Here is a 22,649-nt window from a genome sequence, read left to right as displayed (position 1 = left end):
CCACGTACGACCGGAATTTTTATATCCCCGATGCCGAGTTTTGATCCTTCCTGATCCTCTATTAATTAATTGCCTTTTCGAAATTTCGTCGTCACTTTCCATGAAATAAACCCGTAACACTCTGTGTTTGTATTTGTTAATTTTTTTCCCCCTCCTTTAACTTTTTGTGGTATATGCATATTACATATTTGTATGGTAACTCTTTTGACCGGAATTAGTCGAACCGTTGTTATTAAGAACTGAAATATTTATCTCCAAGTATTTTTCGTCACGGAGATGATTTGAAATCAATCTTAAAAATTATAACAATTACGCGTGGATAAGATGATACTTCAGAATTTTATTTAGTTATGTTCGATCTCGGCGAGATTCCAAAGGTAAAAAACGAGGATGAAAAGAAACTCGGTCCAGTGTATCGCTGCGGAGTTGAAAGTTTCCCAATTACATCTACAAGAGCGGTAAATTTTCCCCGATGTAATTGAATCAACTTTTCACTCCGGAAATTCGCAATTTTCTTCATCCACTCCGATCATTGAATTTGTAAAATATATTCACAAACAGTGTATCCATAATACAATTACACACCGTTCGTTTCCTCGCCGATTCTTTACCCTGTAATTTCCCTTTTTCCTGCAGCACGTTCTCACACACGTATACCTACACCCTTCCATTTTACTTTTTCCTCAACCAAGTGGAAAAGGTAGGATATAAATGAGCGGAAATAAAACATTGCCCTGTGTACGTACACTTACGTTATAAACGTACCCGGGTGTGCTGAGAGCGAGAAAGAGAGAGAGAGAGAGAGAGAGAGGAAAGTGTCGGTTGGATATATCTCAAAGCCAGGTACCTCTTCTACCTACGTTCCATCACCTCCTATCACCCTAGTATATCTTTCTTCGAGCTGGTTGCTAGCTAGGAAGCAAGGTGCAAGTGGCTACAGGTATACAGAATCCTAGAGTAAAGAAGAAGATGAAGAAGAAGAAGAAGAAGAAGAAGACGACGAATGCAGCGATATCCAGCCCTGATCAAGAGTACAGAAGGTGTGTATGTGTGTGTTTTCCTTTCATTTTTTTCTTTTTTATTCCTATTTTTATTTTCCCTCCTTACTTTCAACCTTCATCCTTCTCATTTTTATTCCTCTCCTCCCTAGTTCCCTTCTTTTTATTCCACCCGTTTACCCCATGCGCAGCAAACACTCACCGATACATAGGCATAGCTGAGATCTCGTAGGCGAAGGGCAACTCCGCAAATAGCACAGCACCACCCCACCTAGTGTTTTATGCAGTAAGCTACTCCGGGCCACTTTACACAAGATGATATATTAGCAGGCGCTATACAGTGCGATACCTCTATAATTACAAGCAGTGTACAAGGCAATGCACGGACTGTAAACGTATCCGTGTCTATGTGTGTGTGTGTGTGTGTGCTACGTTCGCATATAATATGTTCATGATTTTAACGAGCGGTGTATTCACTCTGCGGACATGAGCTAAGCACCCCCCCCCCCCCCCCTTCGCCCCTTAACCACACTCGTTTGTTTTTCATCCATTCGTTTGTACGCGTTTAAGAACAAGAAAAGGAAGAAAATAAAATGAAAAAAAAAACATCCTTTTAAAAATACTACTAATTGTAATACATCGTGCGGAACATATTTATATACACGCAGTTACATCTTTCTTTTTCTTTTTTTTTTTTTTGTATAAAGTAGGTAATAATTATCTAAATCGTAAGGATATTGAACGAAGATTGTCGATACGTTCGTAAACCGATAAGAATAATATAGGTGGAGACCATGAGAAAATAATTCAAAAATTAACATCAGTTTGTTACATTTTTTGTATACGGATAAACAGAAGATACGAAAAGTGGGAACAATAGACGATTATAAAGATTTAATTCACAGGTTGGAATTATAATTTCAATGTAAGCAAAGAAGTTCGTTGTAAAAAAAAAAAAAAATAATGATACGGAATAAATGAACGAAGTAAAGAAGGTCTACTTCGTATAAAAATGTCCTCAATATTCGATTACCGCTTGGCAAGAATTCCAACTTGTAGTATAACCGGCAAAATGATACACCAACGGATGAAATTTCTCTGTTCAGAGAAAAGAGCGTTATAATATACATAGCTAGAAAAGGAATTCCAGGGGCAAATAAGTTGCTGAATGGAATGTAAAAGGTCCGATGAACAGAAACAGAGACGAGGCGAAGTGTTGCGCGGTGTATAGGTTGGGATTAAAGACGACTGAGAGAGGGAAGGGAAGGAAGAAAAGTCGCGGGACGGGGGATGGAAATGGGTTCGAGATGCACCGGAGAGGCGGGTGGAAAGTGCACCCTGCACCATAGAACCTTTTGTAGTTAAGCGAAAGCCGTTAATGGCTTTTGCTTCGCATTACCCGAGCACCACCACCATCACCCCCCCGAGTTGCAGGGCACTCTGTAACACATATCCGGTTCGGAACATTCGCTGCAGGAAATGCTACATCGACACGCACAAATGGCACACACAAGGCAAACACGTAGCTATCATTTCGATGATACGTGCCCGGAGACCTGCACGAAACCCGAGAGAAGATATTATTGAGTAGGTAACCATGTAACCATGGAACCATGGAACCATGCCACGCCAAAGACGACCGACTCCAAATTGTTTCAAATTACGGTGGAAAAAAGTTTCCATTTTCGATCGTTGATTGTTCCTTTCTTTTTCTTTTTCTTTTTTTTTTTGTTTTTGTTCAGGCGATTTTGAGCGAAAATTTTTACCGAATAAAGATAAATATTTTCCCAAAACGAACCAATTGAAATTTTGTTCAAACAGGTTAATTGTTTTATTTATTATATTTGTTCTTCGTCGTATTTTCGCGATAATTATTGCTGCCGTTCTTCCAAAGTATACGTCCGTATGTGTACAGATGAATGTGCAGATATATATATATATAATATATACCAAAGGTTATACCCATAGATATATAAAATATATATGTTTATACAATACACGATCAAAGCATTGTGTTTTATATTTGCGGAACGAACGGAACGAGCCGGTTATTTCTTTTACTTTTTCAACCCTTGTTATTTTTCAACTGTTCCGACATTAATTGGGATTAAATGAGAATGAACACCAATACGTGCTGATTTGATATGTATATATATATATGTTAGGGTGTGTCTAAAAATATTATTTTACCCCTTGGAAACAGGTTCAAAAGTTTCATTTAGAAATAACAATACGTCTGTGAAAATTTTAGCTCTTAATATTAAAATGAAGAGCTTGCGCATCGCATTTTTCTATTTTCTGTAAGAATAATACGGGAAAAATGGTTTTCGTTCCTATTGATTTTTATAACTAGCTAACGATGCGTCGTACGGAAAATTCGCGGATGGATTTTTGTAGGGAACTTAACGCTCTGCAAAAAAGGTCTCTTTATTATTTTATGATAAATCTACTCTTTCAAAAGTTATTTAAGGTCCTTGAATAATTTTCGACCTCAAATAATCCTACCCATCATCCATAATCGTCATCAAATTCGCATTCCACGTAAACAAAATCGTAATAAGATCAAAATTGTTACGATTAAAATTCTGGTTGCAATTTTATTCGATATTTCTGTTACTCGCTTACTTTTTCCTCTCAATTTCGTACGTGAAAATTTATCGAGTACCTAGAGTTGAAGACTCTGCTCAAACAACAAGAACAGCATTCCTTTTTGACGACACCTTTGTACGTCATTCCCGAGTTATATGAGCTTTCAAACGATGAGATACCGTAATTTCAGAATCATTTCGTTGACGAGGCACGATTAAAGCTGATGTAACTAACTACTGAGTTATCAAAGCCGTCGCAGTGAAGTCGCATTTGCAGTCCAACTTCAACATCACCCTGATGTGAAGAATTATTTTTTTACAAGGAAGAGACATGACAAGAAAAAAAAAAGAAGAAGAGAAAAAAGTTGAATACATATAGAAGAAAAGGTCGAGGTGATGAATAAATGAAACTTTTTATATATATATATATATATATATATATATATAATCGTCTTGAAAGGAACGTGAGTTGAAAAAATTATCACCGAGCAATGAATATGATAAAATTTTAGTGTCGGTAATAAACAATACGTGTCGCAGGCAACTAAGCGTGACGATTAATAACGTGTCACGCGGTGACGATTTCGGTCAGACAGCGGAGAATGTTTATCGAATTGGCAGGGTACCTATATTACGACCGGGTTCCAATTATTTGCGATCCTCCGGTCGCAGTAGGGAAGAGGAGGGAGAAGGTAAGGGGGTTGAATCCGGTGGCTTAATTGCGGAGGATGTTTGAGTCTCCTCGAACCAATCAGCGATTCAATTAGAACGAGAATCTCGACGGTACGGAGACAAAGCTTCGGGCAAGGAAGCGGCAGCCTCGGGAGTTAGTGACATCCACGACGATTACGTCGAGGCTGAATTCACGGTTAGGAAAGTGTCAGCGTTGCGCTGTCACAGTTGTCAAATCCCGAGGGATCATCGTTCGCCCGAAGTGTCGTGCCGTTGGTTGTCGCGAGTTAGGGACAAAAGCCGCGTCTGCGGTATACACGCATGTAAATAACGAAGTTGTTGTTTTGTTTTTTTTTTTTCTTTCTTTCTTTTTTGTTGTTTTTAATCTGGTTAATGTACATACGCACGTTTTTCCCATGCAATCGAGGCTTCATCGCGTAAAAGGTCACCGGATGCTTTCAAAACCGTACCCGCAAGTCTTCTCCGTCTCTCCGAAGGGATACACACAGATGTTCTCAACGCAACGTGGTTTTTCATCGCACAGGCGATTTTTGTTCGTTGTTGTGTTTTTTTTTTCATACCACGTGACACAGACGTCTCGTTGTTCGCATCGTAGCTTACGTCGCGGTGAATTCAACAAGTCTTCGCAGTCTAAAATCGGTCAGGGCGTTAGCGAGATATCGTAGTTTGAAAGTAATGACTAGCGCGAGCGACGCGAATCGCGCTGTCAAACTAGCCGCGATTCGCGCGAGTTCCGCACTTCAAAGTTCGATATCTCAAGGTTGGATTATCCGAAATTCATCCATGAGGGCTCGTTGGATTCGTCCTATCGTCGGATAAAACATAGACTGTAAAAGAAGATGATTTCGTCCGTGCATAGCTTCCGAGCTAGTGTTCGATGATTCGATCTTTAGAACCCGACGTGAGAAAATTCATGTCAGCAGCAGCGTTAGCTATTTACAGGCAATGTGAAAATTGGATAACGAATCGATGAACGTATTAACGAAGTGGACGGTTAAAATATCGAAAATCCCTGTGGTGGTGTGGAAAATTGAATTGCTAACCACAAATTTAACGCTGACGCATTGCCGTTTATGTATTCGGGACTGCAAATATGTATTACGTGTCCGCAGCAGCAGTAGGTAGACACTGCGATATACCTACGTCTACCATCCTACGGGACGACCACAATAGAATCTAATGAGTAAATTGCGCAGCGCGCTTCGCCGACGCAGAACACTACCTGTAATGAAGAAATAAAATGCATCGCATTTGAAATTACGTAAATTGCACCAATTTTTCTCACCCTCCATTCTTTTTACATCCATCATCACGGGTGAACCGCGATAAATTTTATATATCCAGAGTAAGAAAGAAAAAAATCAACTTTCAATTCAACGTTACCAACAAAAATCTCTTGACAAAAGTTTAAAAATAATTCAAATTAACGACCCTACAAATATGGCGGCGGGTAGACGCGCTCGCACGTTCCAATTACACTTACATCATCGCGAAATTGGTTGAAATTGAGTGAAATAACGTTAGATATAAGGTGAGTAGGTAGGTAGGCAGATGATTGCACCGAGAGTGTGACTGATGACTACGAGTGAAATAGTGATGGACGTGTTGTACATTACGACTGTAAAATACCTGCGCCCAGCACGTGAGAAATTGTCGCCGTAAGAATTAGACGACATTAGATGCAAAATTCGTTTTGACCTGTACCACGACAAGTCTAACATCTCGTGACGTATGACGAATGACGTGTAACTTGTGGCTGTAGAATCAGGGGTTGGCAACTTGTGCGTTTGGTGCTCCTTGACTTTACCCAGGTAACAAGTTGAGAATGGGAGAAGTTGCCAACCCCTGACCGTAGAAAAGAGGATACGTACACTCATTGTCAGAGGGGGCATAATACTCTATTTATGTGAAGCGTGTGCGGTGGATGTCGGGACATTTATTTCAACTCGTTGCTAATTTCGTCGGCATGCAGGCTAAGCGCTGCAGTAGTCTGTGCGCGACAAATGAGAGCGAGTGAGAGGGGTGAATATTAAATTATACGAGAATAGTCTCAATTAGGATCAATTGCGCTTACAGCGGTATATTTTTAACTCCTCCAGCAGCCACAAGTCGGTGGCACTGCACCCGTACATTCGTCAGATAAACACGAATTTTAGACGCTGATTCGGTTGTAGCTTTTTCTATAAAAAATTACAATTGCTCTCTACTCTTCCGGCAGACGCACGATGAGCGTAGCAAAAAAAATAAAACAAAATAAATAAATAAAAATGGCTCAACATCGCACGAGCAAAAACGTCAAATCTACGGTTTCTTTCGAACCAGGAACGATTCCGGTTTTCAACGAACCACGCGCCATCTATCGGTGGCGTCTGGCAACTACGGCTCTAACATGATTGGACGACACAGTGCGTCCGCCATCTGATTATCATAGGAACCTCAAATTTCTAGGATAGAAGAATTTCTTCTAAACTTTCTTTTCAACGAATTCACAACAACCAGCAGGGCAAAGGCTACGTTTGGTCGCCGTCTTTTATATCGCATACTCTGCGATGTCTGGCATAGACGATTCAGCGACGACACAGATGCCACACGTTTCTCGACCTTCGGATATCTCTCTCTTATCGCAATCGCGTATCTTGCTTATCTTCAGGTGTTTGCAACGCGTTATATCCTATTATTATTCTTCCGGACTGCGGTGTTGAAAGCAAAGAATTTTTCAACTTATGTCATGTGTACAATACGCATGGATTGAAATTATCATCGATTTACTATCCGCGCAGTGAGGAATCAATTCCCGGAATATCGGGTCGGATCCAATCCAACTCGATCTCTGATCTGATCTAATCTAATCTAATCTAATCCAACCTAATCTAATCTGAAATTCTCTCTCTTTCTATACACCTCCGTCTCTCTTTGTGGTACTGTAGAGACGGCCTCAATAAGAACCTAGTCGTGAAACTGCGGTCGATGAATACGGACCCACCGGACTGACCGACCGCCTTTACAAAAGCAATTCTGACCTACGACCTGAGCGTTGCTTGCTGGCAGGCGTTGCGTTAACGCCGTATGAAACCACGAATTCTTGCGCTCGACATTCTCCCACTACCAGCGTCACGCAATTCCTGAGAGATGCCACCAGCACCCAATGAAGAGAATACCAGGAGGTCCGTCGACGTACGATGCTTGAGCTTTGTGCCAGAGACTCGCAGATATGTGACCGTGGAGAATGTGGTGTCACAGAGCCAGCAAAAAGGACACCAGACGTAGGAGGCGAACAATAATTTGTCTTCCACCATTCAGCGTGCTATCGATCAAATAATTCCTCGAGTTCTGCTCAGCGGCTCGCGAATGGAAAGAATGTAATAGAGCGGCAATTACTATCGTTAATACGGAATTCGCTGTTACTAACTTCAGAATTGACTCTGACTCATGACCGTGAAGCGATGTGTCACACGGATCTAGCGACAGATCGATAAATGATTTCTGCAGGTTCGCCTAATTCCAATGTTCAATAATCTAATCGACAGCGTGACTTAAGTCATAATTGCAAAGACGCTTAGATCATACCGAATGCGTAACGAATAGTGAGTTTAGGTCAATCGTGCAAGAATTACTGGTCTTTACCAGACGTCGAAATGTAATCAGGCCGCAATTTGTATTACGTTCATGAACGTTGACCGCCATTTACAACAAAGCACAGAGTATTACCCGTTGCACGTACCGAATGACGTGCTAATTCGCGAAGGAATTCTTTCACACACGTCATTTGCGCAAGCATGATGTTTGAATATGACTCGTGCCAATTGCGGGATCAATTTTATGCGGTATTGATTTTTCACCGACGCAGTTCGGTGAGTCATTGCGACACGCTAAGTGATCTTCTCATCTCCGTACGTCACTGTAATTGATGTATTCCAAGTATAAATGATCTCCGTCAACTTTTTTCAATCGTTAACACGAGTGAGCCAAGAGGTCGGAGCTGTCATTAGGTTGCGAATGAAAATGAAATGAAAAGTAAAAAAGGGCAACGAGAAGAACAACGAAACGTTGCTCCCGCCTGAGGCGTCATGCAACCCGAATTGCGGTGAGGCTGGACTGACGACACGTGTTTGTAGTAGGAAGGATGTCACATACCAGGACATCAGTCAGCTGTCCTCAGCTTGTCGCGAATATCTCGCCGAGCTGGTCCCCCAGTGTACCGCATAACTCGTGCAGGTGGAATTCGTTAGCCATGCGTGGTATGGAGTGTGTGCTTCTGGAGTGGCGTCGAGACCGTCATTACACGCATGCACACACACACACATCTGACGACGCGAGAACGTCACTCGCCGTTCTCCATCCCGCGGAAGGATAAGCAGAACATCACAAATTCTAACTCCGGTATAGTAATAATAATTACGACACTTATTCACTCTGCAAGCCAGTCGAGCTTACATATAGGTGTACGTGTGTGTAGTTGAAATTACACGGGTTACGGTCAAGCGGATTACCCGATCGTTAAACCCGCGGTAACGCATCTTGGTCCAAATATTAGGGCAGCCGGTGTCTTTCTGGTCAGCGCATAACTTCAGACCTGATCATCAATTGCAGGAACTCGAACCATACCATTAGAAATTAGAAACACTCGTGACGAATGGTTATATGTACCGTCCAGAAACGACATTCCTGTAACTCCAGACTATCCAAGACAATGAGCATCCGGAATGGCTCCATCCTTGAACAATTCAACGTTTGCACGAATGGTCTAGACCTCGTTTGACGATGATCGTATTTCCGTCTATGCGAATCTCATTTCCAGGATAAACAGAGACACTTGGTCAGCAGTGTTAGTGTATATTTGACACGGACGTTTTATGAGTGAGTGAAGAAGACCAAGAAGATGAAGCTCTCGATTGCCGTACACGTTATTAAAAAAGGTTGAGGTCTAGTTTGGTTGTCTAACAACACGACGACCTACTTTTGCCGTTTCAAATCAACTACCAACACGCCCAGGGGCAGACAGCAGAGACTGGTATATTATCTCGTGCCTAAAATCATGTATACCCAACATAGATGACCGTGCAGGCGACGGAGACGTCCTTAGTCATAAAGTCCCTTGGGAAGACGACCAGCTACACCTCGATTCACATACAGTGCGAGGGCTGCATCAGCGACGTGTATACCGATCGCGATAACAAAAAGGGGAGAGAGCGAGAGAGAGAGAGAGAGAGCGCTAAGGTGTTCCCTACTTGAGCAGGAAGGTTTATGTAACTACCCAGCAAAGGAACGGGGTGATTCCAACTCCACTATCTCTACCTCCAACTTCCTCTTCTCTTCTTGTCTCGTCTCTCCTCTTAATTCGGGCTGGAATTTACGCAGAGGACAAACCGTACCACCGGTATGAATAAAATGGTGACAAGAGCGTTTTCATCTCTTCGCTAATTGCAGGCTTGCTCTCGAGTACCTACACATCTCGCATCACACGACGTTATACTCCTTCATCATCGTCGTCGTTCTTATAATCATTCTAATCGCAATTCATGCACGGTTGAAACGGAACCATACCGACCACCTACATTACCAGGGGGTTGGCGTAAATTATGAATACACGATAAGTGAGGGGCGGGGGAGGGTTGAAATACTCCGAACCACGGTGCCACGTAATGAAAATTAGTCACGAGTCAGGAGTCAGTCTCGCGGAGTCACGACTTCCCGGTCACGACGAGGCTCGACATAAAGTCATGCCTGAGATCGATATGCGAGTTCTGACTGAGCTGTTCTCTCCTCTGTTATGACCCAACTGCGTGACGAAGATTTGCGGTAGATTGTCCGCTTATTAGCCGGATGAATCAGCCGTTAAACCAACCGTTGCAGGTTCGGATAGGCCAGGGTGTAAGTCAACTCGGACGGCAGAAGCAGCAGCATCGAGTATCTGTGACAGTTCAAGGGTCGAAACCTTCTCCAAGAATCCTGCGCACACACTTTTCTCTACACGTATACAAGGCTTCGACGTATTTCCGGCCAGTAATTCTCCCTCCCTCGCGCTAATCTTTATCAACGTATCGATAATTCCTCGGGTTGGATCTCAATTGGTTGTTTTCAATCTTTTTGATAAATTTACCATGATTTGGAACATCTTCTTTTACCATTCAAGGATTTTGCATTTTTTTACTTGTGTACATGTAACATGTTAAGTAATCGGATCGACGGGTGCGTACCGAGATTCGCAAGTAAAGAACAGAAAGAACGAGTATTTATGGAAAATGAGGGGGAGGAAAAATCAAATTATTTGAGAATATAGCCGCTGGTGCTGCCCAATATGTACTTATATGCTGTATAATTGAGAGGCAAGATCGATGTAGAGGTGGTTACACATGAGGAGATTAATTCAGAGATGGTTAATTTTTTCGGCCGAGTCGATTACAATGATATTGAAGTTAGTTACGTTATCGTAAAGATTCATACTGACCAAAAACTGTGATATCGCCATTTTGGAATTGTTTGAAATCCGGTAAACCGTGATAAAACAAAACACAATCGTATTTAGAAAACTTAGTATTCCTTCAAAACTATTGTAAATTTGAAAAAAAAAATTCGTATTCTTCTCCCAATACTTCATTACGACAACTTTACTAACTTCATTCTCGTCGATTATGTTGGTAACGCAGATTCAGCCCGCAGTTACGGTCTGAACCTGTGTTACCAACGTAATCGACTCGGCCGAAAAAAAAAAAAAAAAAAAACTAGCCGTCTCTGAATTAATGTCCATACGCGTACATAGGTATACGTATTATATGCATACATACGCAATTTTCAGCAATACTCTTTTCCTCTATTAAATTTCATTTCCCACCGTATAAAATCCTCCCAAACGAGTTGTCATTAAGCCCTGATACTTTTTTTTTTTTCTCAACTATGTATTTTCCATCAGCCATTATTGCCTTTCCTGTCAAATAAAAATTCTGTTACATCGACAAAAAATTTCTTCTCTACATTATTCGTATACTTTTCCGGTGAACAAAAATATTCGTGCTTCCTTTCGAAGAATTTCATTGTTTCAAACTGTATGCGTTTACGATAACGAAAAACCTGTTTCTATAAACGGAAAGAAACTTTTAAGGTCTACAAAAATACGGTTGTAAAAATATTAATAATGATAATAACTGTGAAAAATGAAAAAGTATTTTTCATCACCGACACGGAATTCGAAGGTCGATGTTGAACTTCGTACGTCTCAACGTTTCTTCCGGGGTAATCACACCGCTGGAGGAAATTCTCGCAAACAAAGCGTATGAATGAGGATAAATATAGAAACTGTACGATAATAAGATATGCGCGGCAAATAAAGCGAGATGAGAACTAACTCGAGGGTATATATATATATATATACATGTACAATGCCAATACAACAATAAGCTTTGAGAAGTGAAATTTTTTTTATTTCATTTCACTTCTCCTTTCTTTATTATGCGTACGTATCCATCCTCTTTTGTAATATAATTTCTTTGTTCAGGAATGATTTCTTTCACTTCAGAACCGTAAGGGACGGTACGATGAACAATATAATACGACGATTAGTACAAGTCACCGAATAGAACGTAAACGATTCCCGTATACCATAGAATGCAATATATATTCTTAAGACCTTTCCATTTCACTTCTCACCTTTTTTTTTTTTTTTTTCATATCGCGTATTATTCCGCGCAAAAGAATGAAAAATCACAGAAATGTCCAATTTGTCGTTGTTTGTTTTTCTCTCTTTCTCGATGACAAATCTAGATATCATACACTTGTATGAAAAGAAACAAAAAAAAAATCAAAAATCGAAAAATCTCACGTAAAGCGAAAAGTGACCAATGAGAGGGAGTAAGGAAATTACATCGCAATTGGTTAGGCCAATTTAGAGGTTCGGTTTCCGAGCGAAGAAGCCCAGAGGGCAGAGGCGGGTCACATCGGTCAGCAATTCGGCCTAACCTCAGGGCGTGCGCCTACTTTTCGCGGACTCATCGCTTCCTGCCTCGGGGTAAAGAAGAGGGTTGAAAGTCTGCAGCGAGTGAGTCATTTCCCAGCTCAGCTGCCCCTCGACTTCCGCATACACGGGGCGCGTTGTTTCTATTACAACGTAATAGAGGGAGGGATAATACGAGAGACCGGTTGAAAAATGGAGAGAAAAAAAAATATATTTTCTTTTATTTCAAAGTCACAGGGTCAATAGTTGTGGGAAGAGGAAATAAGTCGCCTGTGAAAGTTTGAACCCCTTAACGTTTACGTCTAGCGATTACTGAACGCTATTTTTCATTTTACCAATTTGACTAACGCGCGAAAATAGTTTTACGAATTTTGTAGCTCGTTAACGAGGCAATCTACATGAATGCCCCATACATATTTTTATGGGGATATTCCACGCTCTGCGAAAAAGAAGGAAGTCTCTTTATAAGTTTTTGATGACTCGACTCTCTTTCAAAAGTTATTCGAAATTTATTGAAAATTGAATTATTCAAAGCATTTCGAACGCTGTAAAATCATGTCGTTCGATTGATTTTCGACTTGATTGAATTCATTTTTTGCTAAAAAAAGAAAAAAAAGAAAAAAGAAAGGTGCTTTAATGTGGAATTACATAGAAATTGTAAAAAAATTACTCCCGAGATGACAAGCTTCTTCTTTTTTCTCCTAGTTTCCGTATACTTGAGTTGCATGTGAACAAATTCTCAGGAATTTTAATTTTGCAAAATCTCTCGTTTCTTCGGCAGCGATTCAGAGTAGAAAAAAATAAATAAATAAAAGAATCGTATAAAATTTTCGTTGCATCGATTGAAATTAGAAAAGTTATTTCAAAATTGTAATACGTATACAGTTATATTACAATCCAAAACTAAAAATGAAACTTGGAAAATTTGACAAACTGCACGTATTGCGGGTACGTGAAAACATTTCATCTACTGAAAAATGTCACGTTTTTGTTCTTTTCTTATTTTATTTAACGAAAAAGAAAAACAAAACTTCACATTCGTGATCGAGGGTTAGTTAACGACGTGGCGCGTTTGAAATTTATCACTTGGAATATAGCAGATAGTTCGTTTCATACAGGTATATAAAATTGTATACCATATAGGATGGAAATGGTTTCACCCTTCTATCCCGTCACCGCGTTTCGTTAGCGTTTAACGATAACGCCACTCAATTCCGTCTCTCTAACCTACCCGACCAACGAACCTCGGCGAAGGTAAACCTGTGCGAGCGAGTAATCCTCTCCCTGCATCATAGCACGTATAGGTGGGGGTAGCAATTTATATTACCTTTATTATTATGCAACCGGAGAGAAGCTGGAGCAAAAGGCTTGTCTTTTTTTTTTTTTTTTTATGCCGTACCATTTTATATGTATATACCATGTACACACATCCCGGAATAACAAACGCAGCATGGCGGGTATTGAAATTTTCATAGCAGATATGGAATGAATACCTATGAAAGAACGAGAGGGTAAAAAAAAATTCCATTTTAGACGGTAATTTTTTCTACCTCAAATTTAAACTCTAAAATGTGAAATAAAAGTTCATTTCCGTTGTATGTAACACTTTTTCTATTTTTTTTTTTTTTGTTTTTTCACAATTCAACTAAATTACGTTGAATGATTGTACTAACGACGATAGTGATAACAATAATGACAAAAAATATGAGAGAAACAAAGATTAGAATGATATATATGTATATAAGGTCAGCAAGTTATTGGATCAATTAGGAATTCGAAGAGTAGCCTGTTCGATTAGAGGATATAATTAGGATCCTCGTTTATTTCTTGCATAGCTCGCGATTTCCTACAGCAAGCAAGTAGAGCTATACGTAAGCGAGGGTTGGTGGCGTTATGTGAATAGAACGATATATAGTAATAGCCGAGTATGTATAAAGCACATTATTAACCCCCCTCCTCCTATCCCGGAGGAATAGCGGCCAACGAACGAACTAACGAACGAACGAACGGGATATAACAAGGTATAAGTTATATTATGAGCGAGAAGTCTGAGGTCGCGAAGAGAAATGCAAGAGTTATGAATTTAAATTGAATAAAAGAGAGCAGGCAATGCGGTGAAAGAAATTTTTCACCACAGTAAAATTCGTCGACATTTTCGTATGCGAGTTTCTCTCACTTCCGTATATAAATACATCAAATTACACCTAATGCGTCGCTTCGGAGATAGTACAGAAGCGTATGTTGAAATTTTGTGAAAATCGGTCAATCGGTGTTTGAGATAATCGATGGGAAACGCGTGTAAACGATCCAATTTTGAGGTTATGATTTTGAAATGGACTTACGGTGTTTGATGTGGATCCGCGGCACCGATTCCTGGGGCCAGGCAAATGTCACGGCGACTAGAGCCACGGCCATGAAGAAGACTGCGAAGATGTACATCCTGGAAGGTTGGAGAGGATGGAGAAGAGGAGGATTGGAAGAAGCGAGCGGGCGAAGACGAGCTCCGGGATTAACTGTCGTTGATGGCCGAAAGCGTCATCATAGGGCTTCTCTTCGATTCCCTTTCCGTTTCCGCAGTACACCGGAAGCCTCTGATGCAGGCGTAGTTCTCTGCTTCCTTCCCTCCCTCTCTATCTGGAATACGAAAATATGGAAGAGAAAAAAATTAGCACATCATTTACACTGTTCCGTGTCCTCGTGTAACATCATGTAATTCCCATTGTGCCTTTTCCTCGTCGTAAAGATGGTTAGTGATTGTTCTGGTGATGGACATACCCCCCCATCTGATATGACGCCTGTTGGAAGTGATTATTATTGAAATGGTAATCTTGGATATGGAGGTCATTAAAACAGAACAACCGAAACGTCAACAATATTTCGGTTGTTCTGCTTTAATGACCTCCATATCCAAGATTACCATTTCAATTCAACACTCTGTGGTCAAGAAAATACTATTCATCAGTGATTATTATTATGGACGTTTCGATTCGCAATAAATTTGGGCCTCTGTTTATGTATTTTTTTGTTCTTTTCGCGCAAGCTATCCTTTTTTTTTTTTTTTTTTTTACTGTGAAAGGTCTGTGCCATGCCTCGGGTTATTTATCGCTTGTTCACTGCTTCCATTGCAAACCAGGAACGCGTCTGTAAACCACCGCAACCGTCGATATAACAACGTTGTTTACTCGCAGCTCCTATTCTATACAAACGTTCGATGCTTTTCGCTGGAACAGCTTGTCACGCGACTAGTAGGTGGAAAGGTGGGCAGGTGAATATACGGTTGATATGGGTGCAGGGCGACGCTGGAGTAGAATTTCAATTTCACCGCGAACCGCGTGATGAATCGAGAAACTTGGGAGTACGAAGCAGAAAAAAGATGGAAAGAAGGAAAGGAAAAATGAAAAAGTTCCTTTTCCCCAACTTGATCCAAATTCAAAGTCAAGTGAGATGAACTCGATCCGATGAAAGATGTTAGAGGTGTTGCTCTCCGTTGGAACAGTTTGACGAAAGGATCTGGACAAGGAGTCACATTCATTTCCAACTTTTGAAAAACAGTGTACCTTGTACGTAAAATTTCTTCCCTCTTCACTTTGGCAAACAATTAATCTGTTCAAGTTTCGGTCCGCACCAAGCCGCCGGTGTGGTGAAAGAAGTAAAGTGCTCCAAGTAATGTCGGCACGAGTGTGTGAATCCAACCACCCAGGTAATCAAGGAGTAATAGGTATAATTCAGCAGGTATACTTTAAAGCCAGGTAGCGAGAAGACACTGCTGATATAGGTACAATATACACCTACTATTTCACCCAAATTACAATGCGTCATGAATAAAGAAGAGATTTTGTGGTGGCTCAAAGGCATTGCTTGACGCTCCAAGGATCAAGGAGAAGCCTCCTTAAGAACATTCTCGCAGTCTCCTCTCGTTTTCCTTGTGCTTGATCTACAACGACGTCTCCGGATCATCGTTTCCACCGAAACGTATACCGTGTATCTGGTGGTCTGAAACGGAATACCGGATGGGTATTTACCAAGCATATTACAGCCCGAAGAGAAGGAGGATGAAGAGGACGATTCAACCCAACGGTAAGTCAACACGTCGATTGTCTTCATCCAGCACCAGCAAGCCGCGAAACGAGAGGAAAAACATCATCGTGCCCATCGAGGTATGTTATCTCAACCCGGTGTGTTGCCCTCTTTGCACCACATAACCTCAACCATATTTCCGAGAAACGAGCCAGCAGCCATTCTCAAGCACTGGGAACGCTCACCGTTGGGTTTTTCTCTCTCTCTCTCTCTCTCTTCTTCTCTCCTAAAGCACAAATGTCTTAAAAAAATTCGATGAGCACGTTTCGACCCAACCGGCAATGAATACTGAATACATGTTCGACCGTTTGAAGGTATTTCATCGGGTTGGTACTGCGCGTTTGCCGATGGAATAACAATCGATTATAAGAGAACGTGCAGGATCATTAAAGATGCCCGTGGCATTTGCCTCTCTCGGGTCGTCGGTCAGTTTCAATGCATGATCCTCATACGCTCCAAGCAGCATTGCACGAGACTGCTGCGAGTGACTTTTAAAACAGACCTTCATCACCCCTGTGACGGTTTCGAGGGGTAGTTTCAAAACACTCGTTGTTATTCTTTGCTCGTGGAACGCGCTAATATCGTCTACGAGCACAAGTTACACCATCGAACACTAGATTCGGTTGGTCAAGTCGAAAGAATCGGTGAAACGCACACGCGATTTGCCTGCAAGGTGACTTTCACGAGCGGATGGATAGTCGTAGGCAGGTTGATGGACACGGAGGTATGTACACGTCATCATGGTGGTGTAGACGTGGAGAAAAGGTCGCCATTAAGGCCCCGGTGAGAGTGTGACGTGGAATATTATTCGTGTCATTAGTTGTTGGGTACGGTTCCCGAAAATAACTTTCTACAATTTTGATTTCTACCTCAGTCGTCGCAGCTGCAAACCATCTATAATGCGGTCCGTAGTTGGGTACAGGTACGTATTTAAACCATCGCTGCATACCATCCGTAACCACCACCTCCTATAATCCTTCGTAACTCCGAAAACTATTCTCGCATGGCACGGTGATATGTCCATTGGTTTCGGAACGTTGATGAACGTGGGACGATCTGAATCCGACTACATCCTCCTGGGAAGGTTACTAATGTGGTACTAAATTCAACCTAGAGAAATTTTTCCATAATTGGTACATCAAGTTCTGCGAAGAGAGACTTGTAACGGTGCAAGATTAGTTGAATGATTTATCAATGCAGTCAAGTTAATCGTAGGACATTTGATAAGAAGGATGATGTAAGTAGAACGAGGTCGGGTCCTTTTCAAATAGGAAAGTATAGCGTATCCTTACACCTTCGAAAATGGGATCACGCGCGAATATGAAACACACGTCCCTCGACTTCCGGGATTTTGATTTGTGATCCGACTTACCGACTCCCTTCCGAACAGTTCTTGGCAGAGGAGAATAAGGAAAAAGAAAAAAACAGAAAACGAGAATCCATCGAGTCCAAAGTGGAGTGAACCAAGCGTGGGGTAAATGGACGTCGGAAAGGTCGGGAATCGCTCGAGGCTTGACAGCCGAACAAATCTCACTCGCTTACAAGTTCCAGAACTTCGACTTACGGCCGTCTGCTGCTGCTACTGCAGTTAGTAATAAGTTAATGTGTGTAGTAATCACCGTCCCAGTTGCCATTTCCGTTTCGCCATAATCCGCACAAGTTTGCTTCGAGAATCGCTATACGATCCTGCTTACGAACAAGAAACCATCCGAGAAGTGATCAACGGTCATTGATCATCGACCCTCGGCCTAAGTCAGACTCTGGAATAAATGGAACAGACATTCGTACCCTTCGAGGTGTTTCAGCTGATTTATTTCCGCGTCAATCCGTGATCTGTTCATCCTTCGTATCTTTCGAATTTCCCAAATAAATACCATCGAACATACGTCACTCAGAGAATTGAGGCACTGTAATTCCACCGAGTAAAGTATGCCTTATATTTAAGGAGGAATAAGCTACGTAAGAGAGAAAAAATAAAACAATACAAAATGAAATGGCATTATTAATACGTGGGAGGAATGATTTTGAACTGTTAGTGTAATTTGAATTCCCTCGTATCCATTACTGTCATTACTAATAAGTAGGAATTTTCTTTAATTCGCGTTCACTGTAATTTGTGTATAAAATTAACATCGATGGACATTTTTCGCTTTCTTTAACTTTTGCCTCATTGTCAGACGCTGCGACCCATTCGTCCTTGACAATTCATGTTTTTGTAAATTAGATAAAGAAGGTCCGTCAGTTTGTTTCCTTTCGTTTGAAGATAAGAAAGAGGGAGAGAAAAAAAAAAATTGCCAATCAAAGAAGCAAATACACCGCGGCGACATCGGAAAAATTATTTTCGTCGTACCGGAGGCTAAATTTCAATGTCCTTAAATTTCAATGCCTGATGTACACGTTGATGAGCCGCCCGGGGGTGGAAGAGATCTCGACGTGATTTGAAAGCTAGCCAACGAATCCACGGCGTGAGCCGCACTCGGCGAATAACGATCGTGTAAAAAACACACAAGATTATACAAGCCGTTAGATTAATTCAGAAGGTCGAGAGGAGGAGGAGGAGGGAGGGGGGGGGGGTTTGGAAAAAATACGTTATGCTAAGTCTGGGAAAACAGAAATTACGGATTTTTTGCCAGAAGAAAGAATAATGAAAACGAAAAAAACAGACAAGCTGTAAAAATACTATTTTTTTGGTAGACATTTTATCACGTTACGAACCAATATAATTACTAAACGAACCGTAAAGTACGATCCAAATTACACGTCGGTATTATTCTTTATTTTATTCATTTACAAAAATAATTGCTTGTCTCTTCACAAAATTGTTTCCTATTGGATTATACTTATTCGTTTTATCATTAAATCGTTTCAAATATCATCGCGAGTGTTTTGTCGACAAATTGAAATTTAAAACGTAGAGATTGATTCAAATTAGAGAGATTCATTTTCGTACAGACGTCCACGATTTTTCCATACACAACGTGGCAAGAGCGATGAAAAAGCAATTTGAAATAATTTTTCATCATCCAGCAGTGGCGTTGAAATTTGCGGATAATAAAAATTTTTTTCCCGCACGGCTGTCTCGCGGTCGTTTCATCGTTTTATACTGTCTGAACGTCTGGTAAAAGCGTGAATAAGAGGGGCGGAGGAGGGCAGGTGGTGTAATTGATTGGCTGGAAATGCGCATTGCTTTAAATTCAATGTATACAAATTGAGGTAGGAAGGAAGAGAGCGAGTGCAGCGATAGAACGACGAAGGTGGGAGGAAGCGGCATGACGGCGTCGCGGCGACGGATCCTTATTAAGATAATTCGGGTTAATTTAAAATTCAGTTCAAGCGCTGAATTCAAATGAACCCCCCGACGAACACCGTCCACTGTATATACATTATACTGTACGTTACAGGACGTCGTAGCGACGCCCGGCGTCGTCCACCAGATCCAGCCAACCACCGTCAAAATGCATTATTCCATTCATATTGAAATATCAAGCAGAACTCTGACGTCTGCAACTGCACTCGAGTTATTCAGGTCCTCGGTCCATCTGATGCCAGAGAAAATTATTCGATCATCATATATATATATATACAGAAATACGACCGTATTACACATTATGTGTGGTAGGTATGTAAGTACTTTGCGAGATTTTCATGCCAGGAATATGTCCGAATCGTGGAATCGTAATAATTTACTGGTATTATTTTGATATTGTGAAAATTAATGAGAACCTTTGCAGTATTTTTAAATCCGTGACTTAACATCGATGATTTTACCCCTGCGGGAAAGTTCGTCAAAAATAGCGTGATCTATAAAATAGTCACGAATCTATAAAGTTGTAACTTGTTGCGAATTTGTTTCTATCTTTTCAACGAACCATTATAAGAACCAGATATAAACCTTATCCCCAATGACTTTTTACCAATAATTCGTTGGAAATTTTTTCTTTCAGTTACCGCTCAGTCTTTCACTATTTTCATTTTTTACCACAATCGAAAAATATAGTTCTAGGTGGAAAATGAAAATTAGTTTTCTAGCTGTTACCGGAAAGTCTGGTATCCGTTGCTGTTCTTTCTCATTACGATCACTGTTGCTATATTTTCTTGGTAACTGTTGCGAAAATTTAATTCTTGTGCAACGATAAATTGACGTTAAAGCCTTGTTCAACTAAAAAAGTAGAGTAAACCTCAGAAACTGATTTTGCGTCGCAATTACCAAAAAAGGATCGACGATAGCGATTTTCTTTATTTGTACAGTTTTGTTTTTCAAAGTTACTTCGACAGTTGATAAAACTGTTAAATCAATAAATGGGAAATAGTAAATTATTCATAAATCGCGCTGTTATCTTTGCTGACAAATGTTGATTGTTAATTGTTCATATACATACACATGCATAGCGGTGGAATAGCCAGAGAAAGTTTGAATCCGATTATCCCGAGTGAGAAGGAGAATGAATGCGCGGCGGTATCGAGAGCATGAAGTTTTTCCACGGATCGTTAGATCTTTCGCAATTATCGGCACGAGAACCGAATCTACGATGTAAAATATAACAAGCCAAGTGAAATAAAAAACAACATGGATTAAAGTACAGTCTCTCTTTTTCAGGAAAAGAATCATAGTCGAAACTGGATCTTGAATCGTCACCAATTAGAGTATAACGACTGGTCTTTTCTCTTTCCTTTCCACTTCACACCACATCACATCGCTTCACGATCATCAAATTACATTAAAAGAAGCGTGTGATGAAATATTTACAAAACTTGTTACGTGTACAATAATTCAAGTGCATAATAAGGTACGTCATAGTACCAACCTAGACTAAAATTGACTTTAAAAAGTCTAGTTAGAGTGTCTCGTCGACACGACGTAACGCGGTAAAAGAGTCACGAACCACTTTGAACTCCTTCAAACTAATTTGGAAGAACATCGGCGTCAAAAAAAAATCAAAAAAAAAAAAAAAAACGGCCTTTAACCCAGATTACTAATCACGGGGACGAATATCTTCCGGAGTCTGAAAGCGTCGGCGGATTAATTTGAACCCTGCGCGATTCACGGACCTGGATGAGAGAGAGTCGGGGGCTCTTAAGGTATCGGAATCACGTACCGTACCGAGGCAGTGTTTTAGGACTGAAAGCTTGGAACTGATACGCGCAATTCCAGGCCTGAATCTTCCTGGTTGCTAAATTTCCTGCTTGACCATTCAGGCCGTTTGCTTCCTCCTGCTCCTCTTTAGACCGTGAGAAGGACGATAGATATTCCGAACCAATTGTAGTACAATGACTCGACTCTGACTCCACGGTGCGCAAACACCAATCAACCCGAGTTTCAACGACAACGTGATAGGAATGAACCCTTCGCCCCATGCCCAGCTGGACAAATATTTCACATCTGATACCGTAAAGTCGGCTGAGAATGCTGACCGGATTCATAAGCGGGTATCCGAAGGCACCGTAAGATGTTCTCTGCAGCAATGGTCGTGACCGAAAATTTTGTGAACGATACACGGTATTATAACCGCGGAATTAAATGGAGGGAAAAAATTCATCGGTCAGAGTAAGCGACCGAAAGACAGAGAGAAATGTTGAATGGAATAAAAAAGTTTGATTCAGTAGCCTCAAAGCAACGTCACTCCGCTCGCTTCTCTCTGCAATTCCAGGTCGTAACACCAATTGAAATGGATCCCGAGGTCCTTCATTTTTAACAAGTTTCACTTGGCTTTCAGCCCCGCGTCAAATTACGAAAGATTTTTGAACCTTGAGACGAAGAATACAGGAGGAATAAGAAGATTGAGGAGAAGAAGAAGAAGAAGAAGAAGAGGAAGAAAGAGGAAAGGGAGAGTCTGTAAAATTGAAACGAGGGTAGACGTCCAGTCTTCAGAGATTTGGTATAAATTATTCAGTGTTAGCTTGGGAGTAATTATTTCTCCTCATAGCGTGGAGACTTTATTCCTTTCTTTATCGTCTCGGTCTCATCTTTATTTTCAAATTTGCTTTTAATCCGCGGACGATGTGCACGAGCAGTTCTTCCGTTTGAAGGTAAGCGACAAAGTGCCCAACGTATCGGATTTGGCTTCACCATGTCAGACGGTGTAGCAAAAATAAGACCAAGCGATTTCATGTGAAACAGAAAGTCTCGTAATTCCAGACATTGATGTTGATTTTCTGAAAATTTATCTGAAAATGAAACGAACCTCATACTTCGTAAGCACAAACTTTTCGTTACACATAAAGAACACCGTGAGTCATATATTTTGTACACATATGATACGAGGATGAAAGTTCCAGATCGAAACTTCGGTTACCGTTAACCTACGGAACTGGCACTACGCACCAATCCCATTCCAATCCAATTAC

General features: G+C 40.9%; 1 protein-coding gene across 4 annotated transcripts in view; it reads right to left on the bottom strand.

Annotated features, from left to right (window-relative positions):
- The window catches only part of LOC124183967 (semaphorin-1A-like), a 220,037-nt gene that overhangs the window by 85,304 nt on the left and 112,084 nt on the right, over window positions 1–22,649 (bottom strand). For 3 of the 4 annotated variants that reach the window (XM_046573198.1, XM_046573196.1, XM_046573200.1), the window contains one exon: window positions 14,570–14,861. In XM_046573198.1, the coding sequence (XP_046429154.1) occupies window positions 14,570–14,666 (97 nt within the window). In that variant the 5' untranslated portion in view covers window positions 14,667–14,861. Of the gene's footprint in view, window positions 1–14,569; window positions 14,862–19,698; window positions 19,844–22,649 lie in introns of all 4 variants that reach the window. The other variant, XM_046573197.1, reaches the window with a different exon arrangement.

The sequence above is a fragment of the Neodiprion fabricii genome, chromosome 5 (assembly GCF_021155785.1).
Source record: "Neodiprion fabricii isolate iyNeoFabr1 chromosome 5, iyNeoFabr1.1, whole genome shotgun sequence".
Lineage (NCBI taxonomy): Eukaryota > Metazoa > Arthropoda > Insecta > Hymenoptera > Diprionidae > Neodiprion > Neodiprion fabricii.
The sequence above is the reverse complement of the archived record's forward strand: the minus strand, read 5'-3'. Positions and strand labels throughout refer to the sequence as shown.